This window comes from Cherax quadricarinatus, chromosome 13, assembly GCF_038502225.1.
Source record: "Cherax quadricarinatus isolate ZL_2023a chromosome 13, ASM3850222v1, whole genome shotgun sequence".
Taxonomy (NCBI): Eukaryota; Metazoa; Arthropoda; class Malacostraca; order Decapoda; family Parastacidae; genus Cherax; species Cherax quadricarinatus.
The window spans coordinates 9,424,075-9,451,783 of record NC_091304.1 but is presented as its reverse complement, the minus strand read 5'-3'; the positions used below and the strand labels follow the sequence as shown (position 1 = coordinate 9,451,783).

General features: G+C 37.4%; 1 protein-coding gene across 3 annotated transcripts in view; it reads right to left on the bottom strand.

Annotated features, from left to right (window-relative positions):
- LOC128688668 (PHD finger protein rhinoceros) overlaps positions 1 to 27,709 on the bottom strand; it is a 115,860-nt gene that overhangs the window by 6,922 nt on the left and 81,229 nt on the right. For 2 of the 3 annotated variants that reach the window (XR_011391926.1, XR_011391927.1), the window contains 6 exons: positions 27,478 to 27,610; positions 21,605 to 22,849; positions 19,327 to 19,644; positions 10,437 to 10,582; positions 9,714 to 9,909; positions 3,110 to 3,218 (listed from right to left, as the gene is read on the bottom strand). Coding sequence is in view for 1 of the 3 variants with exons in the window: in XM_070084471.1 (XP_069940572.1) it covers positions 3,110 to 3,218; positions 10,437 to 10,582; positions 19,327 to 19,644; positions 21,605 to 22,849; positions 27,478 to 27,610 (1,951 nt within the window). In the remaining 2 variants the exon portion in view is untranslated. The remainder of the gene's footprint in view (positions 1 to 3,109; positions 3,219 to 9,713; positions 9,910 to 10,436; positions 10,583 to 19,326; positions 19,645 to 21,604; positions 22,850 to 27,477; positions 27,611 to 27,709) is intronic. The other variant, XM_070084471.1, reaches the window with a different exon arrangement.

Genomic DNA, 27,709 nt, shown 5'->3' with positions numbered 1-27,709 from the left:
AATAGGACTCAAAGTAGGTGAAATTGTCGCTTTGTAAATTACGCAGAGACTAACTTTATGCCTCCATAACTCTGTAACTTTTCCATCAAATTTTGTACTTTTGCTGTCATTACCTTCAGAGAATGATTCTCTACCATTTCAGAAAAAAAAAAAAAAAACATGGACACCGAGAGCAATGTCTTGACAGGGAAACTGAAACGGTTAAGAAGGGATTGTTTGTATACTATAATCAATCAAGTCACCAGATATTAATGACTGAAAAATAAGCTCTGCAGTGTACAATTTTTTAAAGCCAATGGAAAGTATTTACTGTTACAAGTCAGTGGCAGTTGGATTTTTTTTTAACAAAAGGCATAAAGGCCGGAATTGTACTGCAGCTTGTGCACTAATGCACTAGACAAGACAGTACAATAACTAGCAGCAGAAATATGGTCCTTAATTTAACCCTTTCACTGTCCAGATCCCCAATATGAAACTTGTCCACAGTGTCCAAGAAGTGTCAAATTTTTTTTTTTTTTCTAATGAAATGGTAGAGAATCTTTTTCTGAAGGTAATAAAACAAAAAATTCAAACTTTGATCAAAAAATGGCGAAATTACACTATTGTGAATTTTGCTGTATCAACGATATTTACTCATAGGCGATTTTGCCAACCTTGAGTCCTATTTTATACTTTAGGCTAATTACATTGTTCCAGTCAACCAAGTTCTTAGATATTTCACTAGTGTGTGTTCCATTTTATCGAGTGAGCACAAGAAATCGCCCAATCAACTATATCAACTACCCAATAAAGTGATCAGAATTTGGTAATTTGGCCAATTTCACACAAATTTCAAAATAGGATCCAGAATAAACATTGCAAGCATTCCTGGCACTAAAATAACATTTCCTCTCTTCATTATGTTTCCAGGCTTTACACACAAATTGCACATTAATTTATATTCACACAATGAATTTTTATTCACCCCCCTCTCCAAAAAAAAAAATAGATTTACTACTAAGCAATATTGTAATAATTGTATAAATAATATCAGCGCATTCGTGAACACATATTAGACCCACCAACTGATGTGTACTGGACGTGTGACGTGATTTGTTTACTCTTAAACATTGGCAAAAATAGAACATTTCCGCTACTTTGAGCTCAATTTCAAGCTAATTTCAGACCTATCAAAATTATCTCCATTACTGTAATATATCTTCTATTCCATCAAGAAACTGAGAATGTATTTTTATTAACTCATCGGCCATTTCCCACCTAGGCAGGGTGGCCCGAAAAAGAAAAACTTTCATCATCGTTTACTCCATCACTGTCTTGCCAGTACAGTGCCTGCACTCTGAAGGAGTGCAGGCACTGTACTTACCATCTCCAGGACTCAAGTCCAGCCTGCCAGTTTCCCTGAACCCCTTCATAAATGTTACCTTGCTCACACTCCAACAGCATGTCAAGCCCTAAAAACTATTTGTCTCCATTTGCTCCTATCTAACATGATTACGCATGCTTGCTCGAAGTCCAAGCCCCTTGCACACAAAACCTCCTTTATCCCCTCCCTCCAACCTTACCTAGGCTGACCCCTACCCCGCATTCCTTCCACTACAGATTTATACACTCTAGTGTATAAATCTGTAGTGGAGAGAATGCAGCCATAAAAACCATACAAAAATACACCGCAAAGTTGCTGTTTTAAACGAAAAACACAGTCGCAGTTTTTCTCACTATGCACTGCATGCTGCAATATATATGGTGCACACCACATCGACCCATTCTCTCATACGTAGACCCAAATTTACTGCTCGCAGCTTATCTGAGTGAGCTGAGCTCATAATGTAGTACTACAGCATGACCAGTGAACTCAAAGGCGTAGTACTACAGCACAGTCAGTGAAAGGATTAAGCAATCATTCATGACAATTAACAGTTACTAACTGAAAACCTCTATAAACATTAATGTAAGTCATGTTTGGATTATAAAAGAAACAGATAGAGATGCAATACAAACACAATTCAAAGGTGTTTCCTTTCAATTTACTGAAAAAATGACATTGTAACTGAAACAATTTTAACTATGCCTTGATTTGAGTGACAAATTTAGTAAGAAAGTAAGTGTCTGGGATTTCATAGGAACTTGAACCATGTTAATAATTTGACTGCTTACAGACTAATTGTAACACAGGAGTACAAGAGAACTATACACTCAGGTAGCATCTCCGTTTCATAATTATCTGGCCAAGGATTGGCCTCCATCACTCTGTAACAAATGAGCCCCAGGGTTCAGTACTGTACAAATTATATCAGCAAAAGCCTAATCTAGAATTCTGATATAAATTCATAGATTCCTCATGATTTCTGAGTTTTGCTCCTAAAGAAAGGTGTGGATATAGTGCTGTTTATTTCCAATTTATACAATACATTTGTAGTGATTTATTGAGACATTACTCTGTATAAAAATTAAAACATCAATGCTATTAGAAAAGAAACATTAAAGACAGAGAACCAGTAACAAACCATCACTTATCTGCCATGCTTAATTAGAAATTATGAGATTATTAGGAATAAAACATAACAAATTATATAATAATCTTAATATACTATTCATTAAGATTAGCATCAGCATTTTGAACTAGGGAGACAGAATATATGTTTACCAAACACTGAAAAAGATTCTAAAATTTTACTGAATTCTGATGTATTATTAAGTTTTTTAATTGTTGAAATTAATAAAATATTTTTTTTATAGACTGCAAGCACTTCAGAACAGTACAAGGTTTCCTTCTTGAACATATAATTCTCTCTCAAGATTATTACATAATGTACATAAATACCCCAAGTAACACATACATTTACAAATGCACACATACATGCAAAAAAAAACATACACACACACACACATGTACAGTACATATATACACAAAGCAAACACTCACACACATGCATAAAAAAATACATACAGCACTGTCCATAAGCTGCATTACAGATGTTGGTAAGTTTCTTGAAGTTAATCTCAGCTAAGAAAAAATTAAGACTGAAGGAAACAGTTTATGTGAAGAGGATCAAAAGCCTTGTGGTACAGAGATGCTCCATTGAATGTGTGCCAAATTTATTGTTCTTACCGCATTGTCACAGTCTTCACAAAACCATGAATACCCACGACGTTTTGGAGACTTCTTAAGTGGTGGCTCAAGACAATTAAAATGATACGCTTTATTGCACTCATCACACCTGTAAGAAAAGGCAAGAAACCTGTACAGAAGCTAAGTTATAGAGCCCTGCATTATTTTATGAAATAATACTACGAACATTTCATGTGAATATTTAGTCTTAAGTAAAATATTATTGATGATCTTTGCATAAAGCTGAAGTAGGGACAACAAAAATTGGCTCATACTGCATTAGAGTATATACAGTTGGCCCTTGAACAATGTGGGGGTCAGGGGTGCTGATCCCCCATGTAGTCAAAAATCCACATATACCTTTTGACTCCCAAAAATCTTAACTACTAATGGCCTACTGTTGACAAGAAGCCTTACCGATAACAAACAGTTGATTAACATATATTTTGTATATGTATTATATATTGTATTCTTACAATAAAGTAAGCTATAGAAAAGAAAATGTAATTAAGAAAATCATAAGGATGAGAAACTACAGTTACAGTACTGTACTGTATTTATCGATAATGTAAGTTCATGCCTTCTGTTTACAAGATGAGTTGTCTGTCTGTCAGTACAGCAAGGCCCCACTTACATGGTGGGTTAGGTTCCAGGATACTGCCATAAAGCAAATCACACTTTTTTCACTTATAAATGCATATAAATGCTTCATAAGTTAGCAATAGAACTAGATATTAAGAAACAATAAAAAAGTCAGATACACATACAGTACACTCATAACTTACCTTAAAATATTTGTAGTTTTAATGTACGGTGAGAGGTGAGTAGTATTTATTGTAGGAAGTCAGGTGGTAGGTATGGTAGCTCACCCAGCAACCACACCTACACAAAATATAAAACTTCAATTTAAAGCGTCCCAGAGCGATTATTATTACTATTATTATTAATATTACCATCTACATACCTTGTTCACTGAGTTTAATCATGTCTAACAGCTACCCTTAGATGCCATTGTAAATGAGAGAACGAGTAAACAAGAAAGATGCCGAGAATGTGAACAAACAGACAAACGAGTATTAATTTCTTTATGCTTACGGTTCATACACATTCATTTTGCATACGTTTGTGAAACTTTTACCACAATACAGACTTTGGAGAACACACCAGCTAATCCCTCTACAATGAATTTCTTTTGTACTTTTTCCATTCTTTCCTCTTCCAACTCCAACTCTATCTTGTACTATGGGGTGCACAATAAAGTACAAATTTATAGACAAAATATGTAGTCTCGGAGACTGCGAATGCTAGTGTACTGAATATTATGTCATTACAAGGACCCTAATGGAAATAAGTCACTTTGTCTGACTTTTTTGGGATATCCTAGGTAATCTACACATATGCTGTTATGTATGATAATTTATGTAACTGTATTTTATGTGTACCTGTACCTGAATAAACTTACTTAATACCAACCGACTGTAGGTGTCCCATAGTTCAATTGCTAGTGCACTCAGCTCACACACACTGAGGTCTGGGGATCGAATCCCCAGTATAGCTGGAAAACATTAGGATGTGCTTTCATAAGACAGCTGCTGTCCATGTTTACCCATCAGTGAAATGGGTGCCTGGGTGTTAGTCAACTGGTGTGGGTCGCATCCCGGGACAAAACTGATCTAATTTACCGAAAATGCTCTGCATAACAACGGGCTTTCCATATAGTAGCATGTCAGTGATGACAGCTACGCCTGTATACCTTGTAAATGTACTTGTAGAAATAAAGATATTATAATTATTATTATTATTACTGCAAAAACGAGTCTGAGATGAGGTGCTTGACGCTGAGATGCCACGCTGCCGTTTCCACAACCAAAGTTCTCACACGGCGTACAACATCGACTGGTCGGAGAGATGCTCTTAAGTCCACATAGTCATTAAACAGGTGGGTCGTTAAGTGAGGAGTGTCTGTATTACCCAAAAAAAAATTTGTGTACAGCAAAATTACCCACTAGACTTGAAAGTCCACAGAATCCGGAAAACACAAGGAGTATTCAAATTCAAAACAGTTAATTGAATCCATCTGTATGGAGAATACAGTCATACAAGCTGAAGAGTATGTATTATACGTGATAAAGCAACATAATTTGCCTTGATTATTAATTTAAACATTTTTGTGCAATTTTATTTACATGTTTTTTGAGCCTTCATTACCCCAGCTGAGATTTTCATGTTTACACCATTTGGGGTAATTTATCTATGCTGGTTCCCCAATCTTTGGTTTAGGTGCATGTATTTGTTTTTATTCTTTTCTTTTTACTGCTTTGGTCTTTTAACACTATTTACAAGGTATACTTATATTACAATTGTTTCAAAAAATGGAAGTAAGTTCCATTGTTTGACTACACTGGGTTATCCTAGGTTAATTATTATATTATATATTTAAGTATTTAGATAAAGGTAGGGAAGTTTTCATTGCAATTATGGAATTAGAAAAGGCATATGATAGAATGGATAGGGGAGCAATGTGGCAGATGTTGCAAGTATATGAAATAGGTAGTAAGTTAGTAAATGCTGTACAGTTTTTATGAGGACAGTGAGGCTCAGGTAGGGGGCGCAGAAGAGAGGGAGACTACTTCCTGGTAAAGGTAGGTCTTAGAAAGGGATGTGTAATGCCACTATGGTTGTTTAATATATTTACAGATGGGGTTGCAAAAGAAGTAAATGCTAGGGTGTTTGGGAGAGGGATGGGATTAAATTATGGGGAATCAAATCCAAAATGGGAATTGACACAGTTACCTTTTGATGATGATACTGTGCTTATGGGAGATTCTAAATATTATTAGAATCAAAAAGAAGGGAAGATTCTAAAGAAAAGTTGCAAAGGTTAGTGGATGAGTTTGGGAGTGTGTGTAAAGGCAGAAAGTTGAAAGTGAACATAGAAAAGAGTAAGGTGATGAGGGTATCAAATGATTTAGATAAAGAAAAATTGGATATCAAATTGGAGAGAAGGAGTATGGAAGAAGTGAATGTTTTCATATATTTGGGAGTTGACGTGTCAGCAGATGGATTTATGAAGGATGAAGTTAACCAAAGAATTGATGAAGGAAAAGAGGTGAGTGGTGCATTGAATTATATGTGGAGACAAAAAATGCTATCTATGGAGGCAAAGAAGGAAATGTTGGAGTGTCAGCAGAGTAATATTAAGTGAAGGGATTCAGGGAAACCGGTTATTTTTATATAGCCGGACTTGAGTACTGGAAATGGGAAGTACAATGCCTGCATTTTAAAGGAGGGGTCTGGGATATTGGCAGTTTGAGGGGATATGTTGTATATCTTTATACGTATATGCTTCTAAACTGTTGTATTCTGGGCACCTCTGCAAAAACAGTGATTATGTATGAGTCAGGCAAAAGTGTTGAATGATGATGAAAGTATTTTCTTTTTGGGGATTTTCTTTCTTTCTGGGTCACCCTGCCTCGGTGGGAGACGGCCGACTTGTTGAAAAAAAAAAATATACAGTGGACCCTCAACCAGCGATATTAATCCATTCCTGAGAGCTAATCGTTAGTCAAAATTATCGTTAGTCAAGTTAATTTTCCCCATAAGAAATAATGGAAATCAAATTAATCCGTGCAAGACACCCAAAAGTATTGAAAAAAAAATTTTTTTACCACATGAAATATTAATTTTAATACACACAAACTGAAGATTACATGCACAGTTACATGACACTTACCTTTATTGAAGATCTGGTGATGATTGATGGGATGGGAGGAGGGGAGAGGTGTTAGTGTTTAGAAGGGGAATCCCCCTTCCATTAGCACTTGAGGCAGCAAGTCTTTTTCTGGGGTTACTTCCCTTGTTCTTTTAATGCCACTAGGACCAGCTTCAGAGTCACTGGACTTCTGTCGCACAACATATCTGTCCATAGATACCTGTACCTCTCGTTCCTTTATGACTTTCCTAAAGTGGTTCACAACATTGTCAGTGTACAGGTTGCCAACACGGCTTGCAGTAGCTGTGTCAGTGTGATTTTCATCAAAAAAGGTTTGCACTTCAAGCCACTTTGCACACATTTCCTTTATCTTAGAAGTAGGCAACTTCTTCAATTTCTCTCTCCCCTCCTCCAAAGCAGTTTCCTCAGGTCTGCCCTCTTGCTGTTCAAGATGATCTAGCAGCTCATCAGTGGTTAGTTCTTCACTGTCCTCCACCACCAACTCTTCCACATCCTCCCCACTAACCTCCAACCCCAAGGACTTCCCCAATGCCACAATGGATTCCTCAACTGGCATAGGATTCTCAGGGTTAGCCTCAAACACTTCAAAATCCCTTTAGTCTACACATTCTAGCCACAGTTTTTTCCAAGCAGAGTTCAATGTCCTCTTAGTCACTTCCTCCCAAGCCTTACCTATAATGTTTACACAATTGAGGATGGTAAAATGATCTTTCCAAAACTCTCTTAGAGTCAGTTGAGTTTCTGAGGTCACTACAAAGCACCTTTCAAACATAGCTTTTGCATACAGTTTCTTGAAGTTGGAAATAACCTGCTGGTCCATGGGCTGCAGGAGAGGAGTGGTATTAGGAGGCAAAAACTTCACCTTAATGAAGCTCATGTCCCTAGAAAGTCACTCTGCCAAGTCTGAAGGATGACCAGGAGCACTGTCTAATACCAGGAGGCACTTAAGGTCTAATTTCTTTTCAATTAGGTAATTTTTCACATTGGGGGCAAATGCATGGTGTAACCAGTCATAGAAAAAGTCCCTAGTGACCCATGCCTTACTGTTTGCCCTCCACAGCACACACAAATTAGCCTTGAGGACATTGTATTTCCTGAACACTCTGGGAGTTTCAGAGTGATACACCAATAAAGGCTTCACTTTGCAATCACCACTAGCATTGGCACACATCAACAGAGTAAGCCTGTCTTTCATAGGCTTATGTCCTGGGAGTGCCTTTTCCTCCTGAGTAATGTACGTCCTGCTTGGCATTTTCTTCCAAAACAGGCCTGTTTCGTCACAATTAAACACCTGTTCAGGTTTCAGTCCTTCACTGTCTATGTACTCCTTGAATTCCTGCACATATTTTTCAGCCACTTTGTGGTCCGAACTGGCAGCCTCACCATGCCTTATCACACTATGAATGCCACTACGCTTCTTAAATCTCTCAAACCAACCTTTGCTGGCCTTAAATTCACTCACATCACTAGTTGCTGGCATTTTTTTAATTAAATCGTCATGCAACTTCCTAGCCTTTTCACATATGATCGCTTGAGAGATGCTGTCTCCTGCTATCTGTTTCTCGTTTATCTACACCAATAACAGTCTTTCAACATCTTCTATCACTTGCGATCTCAGTTTCGAAAACATAGTTGCACCTTTGGCAAGAACAGCTTCCTTGATTGCCGTTTTCTTGCCCACAATAGTAGCGATGGTTGATTGGGGTTTATTATACAACCTGACCAGCTCAGAGACATGCACTCCACTTTCATACTTAGCAATGATCTCTTTCTTCATTTCCATAGTAATTCTCACCCTTTTTGCTGTAGGGTTGGCACTAGAAGCTTTCTTGGGGCCCATGGTGACTTATTTTGCAGGTGCAATCACTACAAAGGCAGTGATAATATGAAATGTTCCAGTTGTTGTATGTTTGGAAGCGACCGCGGTGGCTGGCTGGCTTGTAAACACTGGCACCCAAGGGACAAGTGAGGTGCGCTCAGGCCAAAGTGGACACGTATGGTACGGAACGAATAGCGCTGGTCGGGTTTTTAAGCGCTAGTTGAGGCAAAATTTTGCAAAATTTTTGCTAGTATGAATTATCGTTAATCGATGCCATCGCTGGTCGCGGGTCCACTGTATTTAAGTTCTTTTCTGTCTCAACCACACACGAGATACCAGGTATATCTCATTACTTCTACTTACACTTAGGTCTATCTCCATGGGAGGGTGGAAAAAAAATCCTCCTCTGTAAGCCAAGCGTGACATAACAGGCGACTAAAATGCCAGGAGCAAGGGGCTAGTAACCCCTTCTGTATAAATTAATAAATTAAAAAAACTTTTGCTTTTCTTTTTAGGTCCCCCTGCCTCGGTGGGATACGGCCAGTGTGTTGAAAAAAATATACAAGTTCAAGGGAATATCTTGAGTTTTATATACAGTGGATCCCCAGTTAACGATATTTTTTCACTCCAGAAGTATGTTCAGGTGCCAGTACTGACCGAATTTTTTCCCATAAGGAATATTGTGAAGTAGTTTAGTCCATTTCAGACCCCCAAACATACACGTACAAACGCACTTACATAAATACACTTACATAATTGGTCGCATTCGGAGGTAATCGTTATGCGGGGGTCCACTGTATATGCAATTTCTGTATCTATAAAACTTGTATGCATATTTACAAGGAAATCTTATATTATAATTTTTCAAGGTGTAATACTCAATGAAACACAGAAATAAGCCACAATGTTTGATTCTATTAGGTTATTTTATGTTAATTTACATGTGCTTTTTTTTTTTTTTTTGGGGGGGGGGGTTAAATTTCACTGTTAGTATCATAATTTTTTTTTTAATAATCTGGAATGAATAAGGAATCCTCCTGGGAGTTGCACACCTTGTTTGCTGGTAGTGATGCTGTTGGTGGTGAAACAACACCTACTGAGTTCATTTATTACTTATGCTAGTGTGACAGTATTAACCATAATGCACTGCATAGACCCAACCAGGCACAGTTTTTTTCAAAGGCATCAAAAGGTTGCAAGAGACCCAGACAGCTGTAGTGAGGCCTAGCATATTGGCAGGTTGGAGATCTGAAGGCAAGAAAAATTGTGTACCATTATGTTGGACACACTTATCACCTGCATACTAGTAAGATGGACACAGTTATCACCTGCATACTAGTAAGATGGACGTAGTTATCACCTGCATATTAGTATGATGGACACAGTTAAAGGGTTAAGTGACCATGGCCACAATCATGTAACTATGTGACTGACACTAAAAGGGTTAAGGAAGATACATAAGTGTTATCAAGTTATAACATGAAAACTGTAACTAAAGGAAAAAAGAAAACTGGAAACCATATAGCTTTCTGCCTAGGTGGACATAACCAATTAATATAAACATATCTGTAATAACATGCCTTGGATGAAACATGTTTAACACAAAACCTTGTCCTAGGATACAGAATGTAAACCAAATAAAGTAGAACGATCTGTGTGTCAAAGAAACAAAATAATGAAGACAACAAAGATTAACTGTAAAAACAAGAAAGATTAATATTTAACAACTCGAACACTAATATTTTTTGACTCTGCAAAATAGTTTTAAAACTTACGAAACAGTATTTGTAACTCCACCCGTCTCGCCGCACACGTCACATTTACTAAACTGCTGTGGATCACTAGGGTCTGATCTTCTCCGATTACTTGCACCAGGAGAGTGTTGAGTACTTCCACTAGTTGTGTAGGTATTAATATGACTCTGAAAAACAAATACAGGTCCGCCATCACAAATCCGGCAATCAGTTATTCGGTTCCTTCAGTTATTCGGCACTAATTTTGGCTAGCATAATTTCAAATTTCCAGGGTCGCCACACCAACCTGCTGGTACTGTTTGGTGGCGCTACTTACTGCATAAGTCATTCCAATTTCTTTTTCTCCATTTATTGTTTTAACCTGCTTACTTTTAGCCCTAGCCATGGTTCCAATGAATAAAAGAAATGCTTCTCATAATGTAAAGCACCTGCACAGTACATTATCCATTAAAGATAAGGTGGCTTTTAAGCCACTGTCGGTTGTCATGAGCTCAGTATCATGAAGCAGAATATGCTTTATTATTACGCTAATATCAACACTACAGCTTATTTGCCTATCACAATTGATCTAATATGACATAAGAAACAATATTAATAACATAAAACATGTTAAATACTCCAGAATGAACAATATCTGGCATAATACCGAGCAGTTCGACGGAGGTATGAAGAGGATATGGTATACCAGTGAATATAAAAGAAACACTCTGTTTATAAATTCAAGTCTCTTCTCAAAAGTCACTTACTCACCTACAACTAAATAAATACTGAATAACTGTATCTCATAAATGTTTCTCATTATTGTATCTCATAAATGTCTAACCTGTGACCCAATCAAACTTTGTTATTTTTTAATTACATTACCTAACAGAATACTCCACTCTACTGAATGCACAGCAACACAGTAAATGACCATATGACCTGTCTTTGTAATACTCATTTGTGCTAAATTGTTATCTGTTTACAATAATGTTTTTACCACTGAATATATCATTGCTTAGTTAATCTTAAGTTAATTTTAAGCCTGCCCATAATGCTCTGCATACAAGGGGCTTTGACATGTTGCACTTTAATAACTGTATTCCTTTGCACTTCTCTGTATCATGTTCAAATTAATAAATAAATAAATAAAAACAAATACCATTCTCCTATCCATGTCTTGGGGCTTATATTAGAGAAAACGGAGTGCAGCACAGGGCTAACTGTGATATGCACTCGTACTGCACCATAAACCTGAAACCAAAACATTATTTTCTCTATATAGATTATCACACATAGCAGCATATGTGTAGAGAACCTAGGCTTATTTCTAGTACCTGGCTTGGGTTAGCCATATATGATTTTTGGTAAATATTCGATTCCCAGCCAGGGTAGAAACATTAGGCATGTTTCTTTACACCTGTTGTCTATGTTTACCCATCAGTAAATGGGTACCTGGGTGTTAGCTGACTAGTTTGGGTGTTATCCTGGGACACTGACCTAATTTTCTTGAAATACTCTGCATAACAGCTAGGTCTGTATACCTTGTACATGTACGTGTAGTAAATAAAGATATTATTATTAATATTATTATTATTATTATTATGAGCGTGTTCGATAGGAGTGAATGGAGACGAATGGTATTTGGGACCTGACGATCTGTTGGAGTGTGAGCAGGGTAATATTTAGTGAAGGGATTCAGGGAAACCGGTTTTTATAGAGCTGGACTTGAGTCCTGGAAATGGGAATTACAATGCCTGCACTCTAAAGGAGGGGTTTTGGGATATTAGCAGTTTGGAGGGATATGTTGTGTATCTTTATACGTATATGCTTCTAAACTGTTGTGTTCTGAGCACCTCTGCAAAAACAGTGATTATGTGTGAGTGATGATGAAAGTATTTTCTTTTTGGGGATTTTCTTTCTTTTTGGGTCACCCTGCCTTGGTGGGAGACGGCCGACTTGTTGAAAAAAAAAAATTATTATTATTATTATATTATTTTCTCAGTTGTTTGTTGGGTTATCTTATTCAAACTTGGGCAATGTATGATGGAAAGATACTTCTTAACGTACACCAAAAATGAAAGAAATCAGACCATAAATAGCGGAGTTCACTTCTAAACCATTAGCGGACACTTAGCGGTATATTTTTGTATGTTTTTTATGGTTATATTCTCGTTTTTTCAGTCTCATTTGATAGAATGAAAGATATATTACAGAAATAGATATGATTTTGATTGCTTTCATGACGAAAAGTACCTTGAAACTGTGCTCACAGTAGCGAAAATGTTCTATTCTTTAGCGAAGCTCAAGAGTAAACAAATGACGTCACCGTTCAATACCTGTCCACCTGCCAGTCCAAATTCCAATACGGCGTCAAGAATGGGTTGACATTATTTATACAGTTATTACAATAATGCAGCAGTCTGCATAACAGTAAATCTTGTATTTTTTGTGAATAAAAATTCCAAATGAAAAGCAAGAGTAATGTAAGAGGGGCCTGTAGCTGTGACTAATGAACAGAGAAAATGTTATTTTAGTGCCAGGAATGTCTGCATTGTTTATTCTGGATCCTATTTTGAAATTGGCATCTGTTGAAATTTGTGTGAAATCGGTCAAATTGCCAAATTGCCAATTTCTGACCACTTTTTTGGGTAGTTGAAATAAGTGAATGGGCAGTTTCTTGTACTCAGTTGACAGACTAGAAGTAAATAAGTTTATTCAGGTATACACAAATACAGTTATACAGATTATCATACATGGCAGTGTATGTATAGAGAACCTAGGATAACAAAGAAAAGTGAGACAAAGTGACTTATTTCCAGTACCTGGCTTGGGCTTGCCATATATGATTTTTGGTTTATATTTTTTTTTTCTCGGTTGTTTGTTGGGCTATCTCATTGAAACTTGGGCAATGTATGATGGAAAGATGCTTCTTAACGTACAACAAAAATAAAAAAGACGGACGATAAATAAGGGAGTTCACTTCTCAGCCATTAGCCGCCTCTTTGCAGCATATTTTCGTATGGTTTTTATGGTTGTATTCTTATTTTTTTGGATTCATTTGATAGAATGGAAGATATATTACAGAAATAGACATGATTTTGATTGCTTTCATGACGAAAAGTACCTTGAAATTGAGCTCAAAGTAACGGAAATGTTCGATTTTTGCAGATGTTCAATGAACTGTGTAAGTCAAGTTGGTTAATTTTATTAAGTGTATTCTAAACTAACCACTCAGTAATCCAGCACACTACAGGTCCCAATGATGCCGGATTTGTGATGGAGGACCTGTACTGTATTACCAGAAATAACCTTATACTATATAAGTTGCACACTGAAAAACTGATCATTCTATTTGAATGCACATTTCATTCTTCCAACTCCTTTTCTGACCTCTAATATTCATGTCATGTTGCAAAGATGCCTAGGTGCTTCTACTGCTACAACACTAATTATGAACCACAATGCAAAATAATGTATTAACCCTTTCACTGTCCAAACTGCCAGAATAAAACTTACTCTCAATGTGCAAAAAAAAAAGAAATCTTGTGAAATGGTAGAGAACATTTTTCTGAAGGTAATGACACCAAAAGTATGAAATTTGATGGAAAACTCATGTAATCATACAAGTGCAAATTTAGCGGTCTTGACACAATTTACACACTGGTGATTTTGCTGACTTTGAGTCCTATTTTAAGCCAATTTCATTGTTCTGGTCTACCAAATTCTTAGGTATTTTGATAGTACACCTTCCATTCTACTGAGCACAAGAAATTACCCATTCAGCTACAGGTCCACATCCCTTTATCCAAAAATCTGAAATTCGAAAAGTTCCGAAAACCAAAGTTTTTTCGTGGAGTGTGGAACGTCAGTCACTGACAACCAGAGTGGCAGGCTCAGTTGTCTCTCAGCACTTGTAATGTTCACACGTGCGCCTGTTGTTCACTGATATTTTGTTTCTGCTTTTTATTTTGTGACTGTGTTTAATTTCACTGTGAAAATGTCAAAAAGAGTTGCAGATATAATAATTGATGATTTGGCATCATATGAGAGTGGGTGGAGCTAATACGTAGACTTGCGGCCATTCAGGAATGGTCTGGGAACATTAGATTACGTCAGCAGAATTCCAGCTCTCGGGAGGCAGGAGAAAATACATACAATATAACACTAATATCAACTCTATGGCTTATTTATCTATCACAATTGATCTAATTTGACATTACCTCCTTCCTATAATGTGGTCTTTGGCCTTGAGTAAGAGAAAACGGAGTTTTGGAAAGGCTAACTGCACTAGATCACAAGTTTCATAAGGAAAACATTGAAACAAGAGAGACTTTCAAGGAAATTTTTTTTTCCCAAGACGGGAGGCCGGCTGGCTTTCCAGGAGATTATCTCGGAAGTAAGTTATTGACTTATTTCATGAAGCCCAGCCTTTATTATTGAAGTATTATTTGGGATTTGTGTGGGAGTAAAGGGCAGATATTTTGCAACATGTCAAAAACTTAGCAACTTCATTTTTTTGTAGAATAAATATAGGATATTTAGGGGGTCTCCCAATGTCCAAAATTCGCATTAGCATTATTTCATGAGTAGCAAGTCCCAAAACAACTTTTTGAAGTGCCATTTAGCCTGGGGACCTTGCCAAATGAAATTTTCAGTAAATATTTTTTCTCGCTTTTTTTTTATTATCATACTGAAACTTACAGAAAATAAGGAGAGTGAACACTTCTTCTTGTACACCAAAAATGAAAGAAATCAGACAAGAGAAGAAAAATGAAGTCCAAATATATGATTATGGTGTGCTGCCCTAGACCCCACCTTCATTCTGAAATTCAAAACACTACTGGCTCCAAGGGTTTTGGATAAAGGGATGTGGACCTGTATTTCAATTACTCTCCAATATGATCAGAATTCAGTTTATTGGCCAATTTCACACAAAATTAAAAGGATATCAATTTAAAAATAGAGTCCATAATAGACAATGTAGACATTCCTGGCACCAAAACAACATTTCCTCTGTTCATTGGTTACGTCCCCAGGCCTCTTCTATATTACACTTACCTTACATTCTGAATTATTATTCACACAAAAATAGAAGATTTACTCTTTCTCAAATAATAAAATTTAACCAGGCAAGATTGGTCATGGTTTACAGTATCCCAATTATTGAATCAGACCTATTAAAAACCCATAAAACAGACTGGGGCCATACTCATCCTCTGGAATATCGACAAAAATCAAATATTTCCACTACTTTGAGTACAATTTCAAGCTACTACCAATCAAAATCATCTCTATTTTAGTAATACATGTATATCTTCAGTCTTATCAACTGGTACCAAGATACAGCCAATAAAACCATAAAAACCATCCGAGAAAACACAGCAGTCACTATTTTAAACCATACTCACTGTCAGTTTTGTTTTTCCCATCATGCACCATGTGGCACAGGATTTTTTTTTATATAGTGCACATTTATTGCAAAGACCTAAGCCAAAATTTATCACTCACAGCTTATCTAAATCAGCTCATGATGTAGAAGTACATCAAGGACCCTGGCCTCAATGATGTAGTTGTGTGTGTCAGATAGCAAAAAGGTTAAATGGTGATATTAAACAGTATTTATCTTTTATTTTATAAAATACAAGTTGAACAACAACAGTGGTAGAATAATGGGATGGTTTAGTAGATAGGTAGTAAGAGGTACAATCACTGGAAATATTTTATGAGATTAAACATCAAAGAAGGAACACCACAAGCTTGGCTATGCTCTTACAGCACAAATATATAATCACAATTGCAGAGTAAAGAGGCAAAGGCTTAACCTTTCCTGTGTCAGTTCCATTATATTACAGCTTGGAAGCCAGTGTTGGTCCCATAGTACTACGCCACGATCTCAGCTCACTCAGAAAAGCTGTGAGCGGTAAATTCAGGCCTAGATATGAGAGAATGGGTCTATGTGGTAAGTGTGCACCATATAAAAAAAATCCTGCAGCACGTAATGCATAACAAGAAAATGCAACTGTGTTTTTGGTTTAAAACAGCAACTTTGGATGTATTTCTGTATTGTTTTTGTAGTTGTATTCTTGGTCTTATTTGATAAAATGGAAGACATATTACAGAAATATAAATGATTTTGACTGGTCTCAGGATTGAAAGTAGCTTGAAAGTAGCTTCAAAGTAGTGGAAATGTTTGATTTTTGCAAATATTCCAGAGTACACAAATGTTCAATACGTGTTCAACTGGTCAGTCTAATACACTTTAGGAATGAAATGACATAATTTATACAATTATTACAATAATGCAGTAGTATGCATAAAGGTAAATCTTCTATTTTTTTGTGAATAAAAATTCAAAATGAAAAGCAAGCATAATATAAGAGGGACCTAGAGACATGACTAATGAACAGAGGAAATGTTTTTCTTGTGCCAGGACTATGCTGTTTATTCTGAATCCTATTTTTAAATTGGCAATTTTTTAGTTTTGTCTGAAATTGGCCAAATTACCGATTTCTGACCACTTTATTGGGTAGTTGAAATAGGTTTCTTGTACTTAACTGATAGAATAGAAGGCATACTAGTGAAATAGCTATGAGTTTGGTCAACTGGAACAATGGAATTGGCCAAAAATAGAGCACAAAGTGGGCGAAACTGCCGTTGCATAAATATCACCAAGACCTCTAACTTTGTGAGAGTTTGATTCTGTAAGTTTTCCATCAAATTTCGTACTTTTGATTTCACTACCTTCAGAAAAAGATTCTTTATCATTTCATGATTTTTTTTTTTTGAAAACTCTGCGATCCCGAGAGCAAGTTTGAGAGCAGGGGTCATGACCCTGAAAGGGTTAACAGAGCACTTAGAACATTATTAGGGCTACTAGAGGTAAGTCTTAGGTGCATAACAGGAGTGAATTATTTCATTTGTTATCCCAATGTTCCACAGCAAAAACAAAATGTTTGATACAAGTCAAACCAAGGAACAAACTATGACAAGAACAAAGGAGTTATTTCCTAATTATAAATTCTATCCGTGGCAATGTCTCTGAGAGCTACAGCCTAAACTGGTTATGACTAATGGCATATATAAAGACTGGTTCCATTGCATCAATAAGCAGGATAGTGAGAATTATGGAGAGGTTGCCATTTATAGAGTAAAAGGGAGAATTCCACAAATACCACAATGTACACAACTACTTTAATTACTACAGTAACTCCTTTAATTACTACAGTAACTCCTTTAATTACTTAACAACTGTTTAAAATAAATATAAAACAGTGACCAAAAAAAAAGTTTTTTAATATGTACTGTACTCTACAAAGAATTAGATGCTTATTCATCCTCTGTATTAATTTCTGAATTTAAAAGGAAAAACTTCTGTTTTTCTTTTTAGGTCACCTGCCTCGGTGGGATATGGCCGGTGTGTTTAAAAAGAAAATTCATCTTGATAATACAGAAATAACCCACACACAGGAGACTGAGACTTATGACATTTTGGTCCAACTTGTGCCATTAACCCGTAAACGGTCCAAATGTATATAGTATATGTTCACTACCCCAGTGCCCCAAATATTTTGAAAAATAATTTTTTTTTTTAATGAAAATAAAGAGCACATTTTTCTAAATGTTATAGGATAAAAAATTAAAATTAGGGCCAGTTCTTACAGAGATATGAGGCCGAGAAGTTGGCACTGGATGCTCACGTGACAGCAACATGGAGTCCTGCTGCTTGCAGAAGTGTTGCTGATATACCTTTTTTTCTATTTTCATATTATTTTATATAATTTTTATGTTCTGATAATTACAATCTATAGAAGTTCTTGTCATTTTATAACCAATCTTTGTTCTGACACTAGTACAGTGGACCCCCGCTTTACGATCAGCTCCCAATGTGACCAATTATGTAAGTGTATTTATGTAAGTGCGTTTGTACGTGTATGTTTGGGGGTCTGAAATGGACTAATCTAATTCACAATATTCTTTATGGGAACAAATTCGTTCAGTAATGGCACCTGAACATACTTCTGGAATGAAATAATATCATAAGCCAGGGGTCCACTGTATTAGGTACTGAAATTGTACTCAAACTGTCACAAAAACACTGACAGGTGGACATTTACACCTGCCTTGGTAATTCACTATTGTCTTGGAATATATACAAAGTATTTATAGATCCCAGCAATGTTTTGGATATGTGGAAGTAGATGATGATGATGATTGATGATGATGATGATGACTGATGATGATTGATGATGATGATTGATGAACCATACCCCCGGCCGGGATTGAACCCGCGGTCATAGAGTCTCAAAACTCCAGCCCGTCGCGTTAGCCACTAGACCAGCTAGCCACAATAAGATTCATCCAACTAGGTATATTTCTACACCATAGGAAAGTTAGCACAGGCACCTCTGTGATTGATGATGATGACTGATGATGATTGATGATGATGATTGATGATGGCCAGCCAAGGTTATAAGACATTCTGAAAGGGTGTTGCACAAATGTTGCACATGGGTTATTATTGAGATTTTTTGGCCACATCCACCTCAAAGCCACTAAACTTGGGGTCAAAATCACTTTCCTCTTAAAATGGGAGAGTTCATACTGCGCACACTGAGTGTTAGGACCCATTCTATGCTAACAAGGCCTCTCAGGCCAATTGTGCCAAATTTGAAGGCAGGAAAAATAAAATGTATATACACGTTTGGGCACTAGCGGTAAAAACGTATATATACGTTTGGACCGTTTACGGGTTAACTAGTTAATGGTACATGTCAGACTGAAATATTGTCATAAGTTTCAGTCTTCTACATGCAGGATATTTCTGCATTGTTCCAGCTACAATATTATGCTCTTATATTCTTTATTCATCTTGATAAATAAAATTAGTAATACTACAAGAAAAGCTCAAAACAATATTAGAGTATCTCACTGTGGGAGCTTGAGAAGTGGTGGAAGCTGAAAGATGTGTGGCAGTGGCATGACTTGGGGCTGATGTAGGCACTACTGAGGAAGAGGGTGGTGCCATTGGTTGTGTTAGAGTGTAGCCAGGGGGTAGAGGTGGGTATCCTGCAGGTGGTGTCATTGTCTGATAGTTTGGACGAAGGAGTGAAACATTCACGGTGGCAGTGGAGATGGAAGGAGTAGAAACATGACTTGATACAGGCGCTGGATTTAATGGTGTTGGAAGAGTCACCAAATTAGGTCCACTCCCATTTTCCTCCATTGGACGTGGTGGAAGAGGTTTGATCTGTTGAATAAGAGGGATATTAGAAAATACAGAAGAGCACCAGAAATCTGAGATGCTTGGAACTAAGCCACAGCCAGATTTGTAATAATTTAAAACACATTATCAGCAGCACAAAGATGACCAGGGAGACAATATAGAAAAAAAACTTTGCAAGCATGTATTATACAAATAGTCATAATGCTAGAAACAAATGGGTTAAGCTAAACTATATGTGCAGGAAATGTCAATATTATTCCAGTAATTGAGACATGGTTTAATTTGAAGTTAGGACATGCCTCTTAATGTAACATTCAAGGGTTTAAACTATTCCTCACTGACAAAAGAAAAAAGGGTGAGGTGGCACTAAATATTAGGCAACACTTGAATCACTGCAAAAATACAGATATAAATGCTGAAGGAACAGACACATGTTATACAATGTATCTAGGGGGAATATATAAAACAAGAAAGGCTGATTATAGGCATCTTATGCTGAAATCATTAAGGTTTGAAGACACAAAAATGTAAGAGACTTAATCACTTTGCTGTCTGTGCTATAGTGCTACAGGTTTGAAGCCTGTGTCAGTGCCACAAAACCATGTGGTGAGCTCAGCTCACTCAGATAAGCAGTCAGCAGTAAAGTTGGGCCTAGATATGAGAGAATGGGTCAATGTAGTAAGTGTGCACCATAGAAAAAGTATCCTGCAGCACGCAATGCATGATTTGAAAAAGAAACTTGATAGTGTTATTGGTTTAAAACAGCGACTTTGCGGTGTATTTTCGGATGGCTTTTATGGTAGTATTCTCAGTTTCTTGGTATCATTTAACAGAGTGGAAGATATATTACAGAAATCGATATGATTTTGATTGGTTTCAGGATGAAAGTAGCTTGAAATTGAACTCAAAGTAGCAGAAATGTTTGATCTTTGCTGATATTCCAGAGTAAACAAATCACATCACTCATTCAATATGCATCTAGCTGGTCAGTCTAATGTGCATTCACAAATGTACTGACATTATTTATAAAATTATTACAATATTACTTAACAGTAAATTTTTTATTTTTGTGGGAATAAAAATTCAAAATGAAATTCATGTGTAAAGCCCAGGTATATAAATAATAAACAAGAGGAAATTTTAGTGCCAGGAATGCCTGCACTGTTTATTCTGGATCCTATTTTGAAATTGGCATATTTTAAAATTTGTGAGAAATTGACCAAATTACCAATTTCTGATCACTGTATTGGGTAGTTGATTGTGCAGTTTTGTGTGTTCAATTGATAAAATGGAAGCCATGCTCGAGAAATAGCTAAGAATTTAGTGACTGTACCTTCAGAAAAAGATCTCTACCATTTCATAAGAAAAAAAATAATTTTTTTTTTTAAATTCTTGGACCCTGTGGACACTTTTCAGATCAAGGGTCTGGACACTTAATAAGAGAGTTTAATTTAAGCCAAAGTGAATAGAACCCTTTGACTTGAAATTTAAGAGTTCAGCATCTTACTAGAGGGTGTCTAGGATTGTTTAATTTTAAATCAGTCTGTGACAGAAGCAGCTTGAGGCAATAACCTGCCTGACCGGGATATGGTAAATGAAGAGACCCTTGTAAATAATTTAGAAGAGCTTAGTACGTTATCACAAATCTATAAGTTTTAATACATGAAACATGGGAATAAGAAAAAAAAGTAACCGATCCAGATTTTCACTTGGCATAATTACACTGGAGTCAGAGTTCTCTGACTCCAGTGTAATTATGTAGAAAGGGATATGAACAGTGTAATTATGTGTAGAAAACAGAGGACCACAATTTAAATAAGCTTTTTTCTTGTAAGTACAAGTTGATGAATTGGTACCTCACCTCTAACTTCTTGTATGATAATGGTTTCATGGATGACTGGCTGAAACTATGAAATACGTTATATTGAGTAATAAACAAAAGCTACGAAAAGGAAGTACAAAATTAATAGATAAAATTACCAACCTTGATTCTCACAGGTGTGACCATTTCAGATGCCATTTCTCCTAAGCCATGCTTATCACGGTGATGATGTTTCTTCCTCTTTCTCCCACCATCCAACTCTTTATCCTTGTCTTTCTTCTTTTTCTTGCTACCATCACGATGTCTTTTCTCCTTTCGGGGAGAGGTAGGATCATCTTCTGCACTATGGAATGATTCAGAGGTGGGAGAGTGTAAAGAGGCAACAGAAGGAAGAGATTCTACACTTGTATCCAGATGAACACTAGAGCTTATTCTTTTATGAGAGTAAGTTTCTGAATTATCTGAAGCTGCAACAGGAGGATTACCACAACTAGACTCTGCTTCTAAATCTATCAGTATAGGAGGGTGAGGCTGTGTATCAGTGGAATTAACAGGCAGGTCAGTCAAGTTCCTTCGACTGCGGGCAGGAGAGGACAGCTGTGGACGAGGAGGAGTCTCACCAGATTCAGATGGCTGTCGTCGCGGACGAGATGGTGAGGAAGTAACCTGAGGCACTAAAGTTGGAGGGGATGATTCTGCTTGAGCTCGGCGAGTCTTACTCGGAGAGGCAAGCTCGGGGATTTGTGATGTTGATGTTGTGGATGCTGTAGATGACACTGTTACTGCTGCAGATGTAACTGAAATTGTTGATGTTAAGGAAGTTGCTGTGGATGTTGCCATGGTAACTGCTGTAGATGTTGCCATAGAAACTGCCGTAGATGATGCCACAGAAACTGGTGTAGATGTTGCCATAGAAACTGTTGTGGATGTTGTCATAGAACAACCTGTGGATGCAGTTGTTGAAGATGCTGTTGTCACAGATGGCTCTAAAGAAATTTTTTTCCCTCGAGCTGAGCGAGTTTCAAGTGATACAACTTGAAGTATCTCTGGCTCTGTACCTTCAACAGGACCCTTCTTTCCACGGGAAGTGGTAGGAGACATCTTACTTGCAGGACTGGATTCAGCTGACTTATTTCCTGTGACAGAATCTCCCGAAGAATTTTCTCCTTCACCAAGTGATTTTCTTCTTTTATTTGTCACTTTTTTTACATCATTATTTTTTCTCTTTTTTCCTGCCACACCAGAAGAATCTACTGATTCCTCAAGAACCACAGACATTGAAGAAGCTACTCCAGGATGGTAGAGATGAACTGGAGGTTTGTCAGCTTGAGATTGGATCATACTTGAAAGAGGGCAGTTGCTTGCTATACCTCCAATGGTATGAGTTTTTTCTCCACTTTCACTGCACTGTAATGATAAGAAAATTAACTCTTTACTTGTATATTACTCTATGCTATATCCAATTACTGAGAAACTGTGCTCTTCACAAAGTGCTTACTTGCATGCAATGACTATGAATATAATAAACAAACATTGCATGTCTTTCATGGGTCCCTGTAAACAAGGATACAAAAGGCAACCAGTGACTCCATGAGTAATAATAAGTTGTGTCTGAGGACAATATATGGTGTGAGAGAATTTTAGTTTAGAGATTAGAAGGAGATTCAGGGTTACTAAAAGTATTATCCAGAGGGCTGAGGAGGTGTTGTTGAGATGGTTTGGACATTTAGAGAGGATGGAGAAAAAACAGTGTAGGGGATGTCCTAGGACAGAGTGGAGAGAGGGGGTAAAGAAGGATTGTATGGGAGGGGTTGGACATCAAACAGGCTTGTGTGAGCACGTTACACAGGTCTGAGTGGAGGCAAGTGGTTTTTATGACTTGATGTGCTATTGGAGCATGAGAAAGGTAACATTTATGAAGGGTTTCAGTGAAACTAGTTAACTAGACTTGAGTCCTGGAGGTTAGAAGTACAGTGCCTGCACTCTGAAGGAGGGTTGGGGATATTGCAGTTTGGAGGGGCATCTGAGCTGTAATGTCAGTATGCCTCTGGCAAAACAAGTGATGAAGCCAGTAATGATGAGTATGCTTCTTCTTTTTCAAGTCACCCTACCTCAGTTACAGACAGCCGGTGTTAAAAAACAACAACAAATAATAATACATAATAATAAATAATAATACATAGGTAGTAGGCTGGTAGTCAGCAACTGCCCAGGGAGGTACTACCGTCCTGCCAAGTGAGTGTAAAATGAAAGCCTGTAATTGTTTTACATGATGGTAGGATTGCTGGCGTAATTTTTTTTGTTTCATAAACATGCAAGATTTCAGGTACGTCTTGCTACTTCTACTTACACTTAGGTCACAGTACACATACATGTACAAGCATATATATACATACCCTTCTGAGTTTTCTTCTATTTTCTTTCTAGTTCTTGTTCTTGTCTATTTCCTCTTGTCTCCATGGGGAAGTGAAACAGAATTCTTCCTCTGTAAGCCATGCATGTTGTAAGAGGCGACTAAAATGCCAGGAGCAAGGGGCTAGTAACCCCTTCTCCTGTATATATTACTAAATGTAAAAGGAGAAACTTTCGTTTTTCCTTTTGGGCCACCCCGCCTTGGTGGGATACAGCCAGTGTGTTGAAAGAAGAAAGAAGTAAAAGGAGAAACTTTCGTTTTTCCTTTTGGGCCACCCCGCCTTGGTGGGATACGGCTGGTGTGTTAAAAGAAAAAAAGAATGCAAGAAAAAGGTACCAAAGGATTGGCAAGGAGCATGCATAGCTCCTTTGTATAAGGAAAAAGAGATCAAGAGAGTGAGTGCAAGAATTATATGGAAATAAGCCTGCTTTTTCTTTGGGTCACCCTGCCTGTTAGGGGTAAGCCAGAAAATAGGAGTGTAGAGGAACAATGAGTTAGGAGGGTAGGGGATGTATAGACCAAGTATTTACATTGAAGCATATAAGTGAACAATGTCTAGATATAAGTAAAAAACTGTTTGTTGCATTTATGAATTTAGAAAAGACACATGATATGGAGGATAGGAAAGCAATGTGGCAGATGTTGCAAATGTATGGAAACAGTAATAAGTTCCTAAAAGCAATAGAAAGTGTTTATGTGAAGAGTGAGGAAAGTATGGGGGGAGGGGGGATTTTCCAGTAAAAGTAGGCCTCAGACAGTGATGTCTTTTTTTTTTTAAACCCTTTGGCCATTTCCCACTGAGTGACCTGACAAAGAGGAAAATACTTTCACTGTCACTCATTCAATCCAAACTGAAACATTCCCACTCCCACTTCAGAGTGCAAGCACTATACTTCCCACCTCTACAACTCAAATCAAGTTAACTGGTTTCCCTGAATCCCTTCATAAGTGTTACCGTGCTCACACTCCAACAGCACATTAATCATAAAAACACTTACCTCCTCTCACTCCTATCTAATATGTTCACACAAACCTCCTGCTGGATGTCCAAGCCACTAGCACTCAAAACCTTTTACCCCCCTCCTTCCATCATTACCTAGGACAACCCCTGCCCCCTCCTTCCCTCCATTCCTTGGTGAAGTGGGTAAGAATTTTCCTTTGTAAGCAAAGTGTGTCATAAACAGCAACTAAAATGCTGGGAACAAGAGGCTAGTAACTACCTCTCCTGTATAAATTACTAAAAGTTCAAAGAGTGAGTCATATTACCAAGAATGTTTAACAAATTTATAGATATAGTTGTTAAAGAAGTGCTAGGATATAGGGGAGAGATGTGGGATTAAATGATAATAAATCTGATATAAAGTGGTAGCTGTCACAGTTGCTCTTTGCCAATGACATGGTTCTTTTGGGGGATTCTGAAGATAAGTTTCAAAGGACGGTCGGTGAATTTGTGGGTATGTAAAAGAAGGAAATTAAAAGTGAACACAGACAAAAAAGCAAGGTGATAAGGGTAACAAAAAAACTAGGTAATGAAAGACTGGATATCAGATTACAGAGAGAATATTGGGAGACTGGAGAGGGTAGTATAGGAAGAGCAAATGTATTTCAATATTTTGGAGTGAATATGGCAGCAATGGGTCTATGAAAGATGAGATAAACAAAGAATAGATGAGTCCAAAAGGTATGTGAGGTGTTGAGGAATCTGTGAAAGGAAAGAAGTTTTTCTAGGAATAAGGGTATAAGGCATGGGCTTTAAACTTTGCGGCAAAGAGGCAGCTGGAGGTAGTGGAAATATCATGTTTAAGAGGAATGCGTTGTATGAATTTTATGCAGAGAAGTCAGTATAAGTTAGAAGATGGTGTGCAGTTACCAAAGAATTCTTCAGAGGGCTGAGAAGAGGTTGTTTGGACATTTAGGAAAATGGAGCATAATGGAATGACCATGAGAATAAATCTGGGATGCAAGAAAGAAGGGGTAAGGGTTGTCCCAAGAAGGGTTGGAGGTAGGGGATAAAGGTTTTAAGTGCTATTTATTGGCTTGAGCATCCAGCAAAACTGTGCAAGCATATTAGGTCAGAGTGGAGACAAGTGGATTCTACAGCTTGATATGCTGGTGGAGTGTAAGTAGGGTAACATTTATGAAGGGATTCAAGAAACATGTTAGCTGAACTTGATTCCCAGTACAGTGCCAACACTCTGAAGGCATTGTGTTGATGTTGCAGTTCAAAGGGTCAGTGGAACTGTCATGTCTGTGCTCATGTCTAAAGCTCCCGCTTCACACACGGAGGGCCCGGGTTCGATTCCCGGCGGGTGGAAACATTCGACACGTTTCCTTACACCTGTTGTCCTGTTCACCTAGCAGCAAATAGGTACCTGGGTGTTAGTCGACTGGTGTGGGTCGCATCCTGGGGGACAAGATTAAGGACCCCAATGGAAATAAGTTAGACAGTCCTCGATGACGCACTGACTTTCTTGGGTTATCCTGGGTGGCTAACCCTCCGGGGTTAAAAGTCCGAACGAAATCTTATCTTATCTTATCTTATCAGTGATGGTGAAAGTCACTATCTTGGTAGATGACTGGTGTGAAAAAACTAATCTTTAAAATTACAGGACTTAAATGCTGTTTACCTGATAAGAAAGAGATATACTACATGTACTCTAGTATCCTACAGACTACAGGATGATCTGCCAGGTTTCTTTCGTGTCCTGAGAAGCATTTTGGTAATACAATAAATATTCATTATGAGTTGCTCAAATGAATCAAACATCAGGGATGTCAAATGTTTTCAAAAGTTCAAAATCATTTTATTTTCCCTGAGGACATCTCAGTTATTTCAAGATGCATGGTTACCATGCAAACCTAACCTAATATAAAATGAAATAAATAAGATTTAAGAAAAAATAGAAAGCATCCAGTAATAAGAATATAAGAAAGAAGGAACACTGCAGCAGGCCTACTGCCCTATGCGAGGCAGGTCCAATTCTCCTACTGGCTAAAGCCAATGCCCTAACCTATTCAGGTCAGGTCACATTTACTTAAGGAAGGAGCACAGCATCTGACCTAGTAGCACAAGCTAGTCAGGTCCAACTCGCACCCACCCACACCCACTTATGTATTATCTAACCTATTTTTAAAACTACACAACGTCTTAGCTGCTATGACGGTGCTCGGGAGTTTGTTCCGAGCACCGTCATGGAACGTTGAGCACCATGTCTAAAAATCACCACAATAAAATGAGAATGAGTTGGTTTCTAACACTGCAAAATTCAAGACCAAAACCACCTCTAGTATTAGAACCTTTCTTAAGGGCCACAGAACTTATATTAATGATAGCAAAGGAATGAATAAGTTACATTAGACACATGGCAGGATCCATATATAGCTTTAAGAAGAGGTATGATAAAGCTTATGGAGCAGGAAGAGTGACCTAGTAGCAGCCAGTGAAGAGGCAGGGCCAGGAGCTGTGATGCGACCCCTGCACCCATGACTAGTTGAGTACAACTAGGTGAGTACAGACTCACTACTCAGTGAGCTGACACACCAGAAAAAATCATGACTTGTAAACACTGATCCTCTAAAATTCCTTAATCAATTTTTATATAATTTGAATTTATTTTTGTACCTTTGGTTCCGAAGCTATTGAGGGAGAAAATTTTGCAGGCTCTTTAATATTTCTACGCAGTCTGCGGGGTGCTGCTGTATCAACTTCTGGGGCTTTATCAGAGTCTGAAGATTTACAACAATCAGAACACTGCCTGCAATACACAAAAATCATTAACATAAAAAAAGAGAAGCTGGTTGTACATGTATCCACCTCTCACTTACTTTTCAAAACAATAACTTAAGGGGCACAT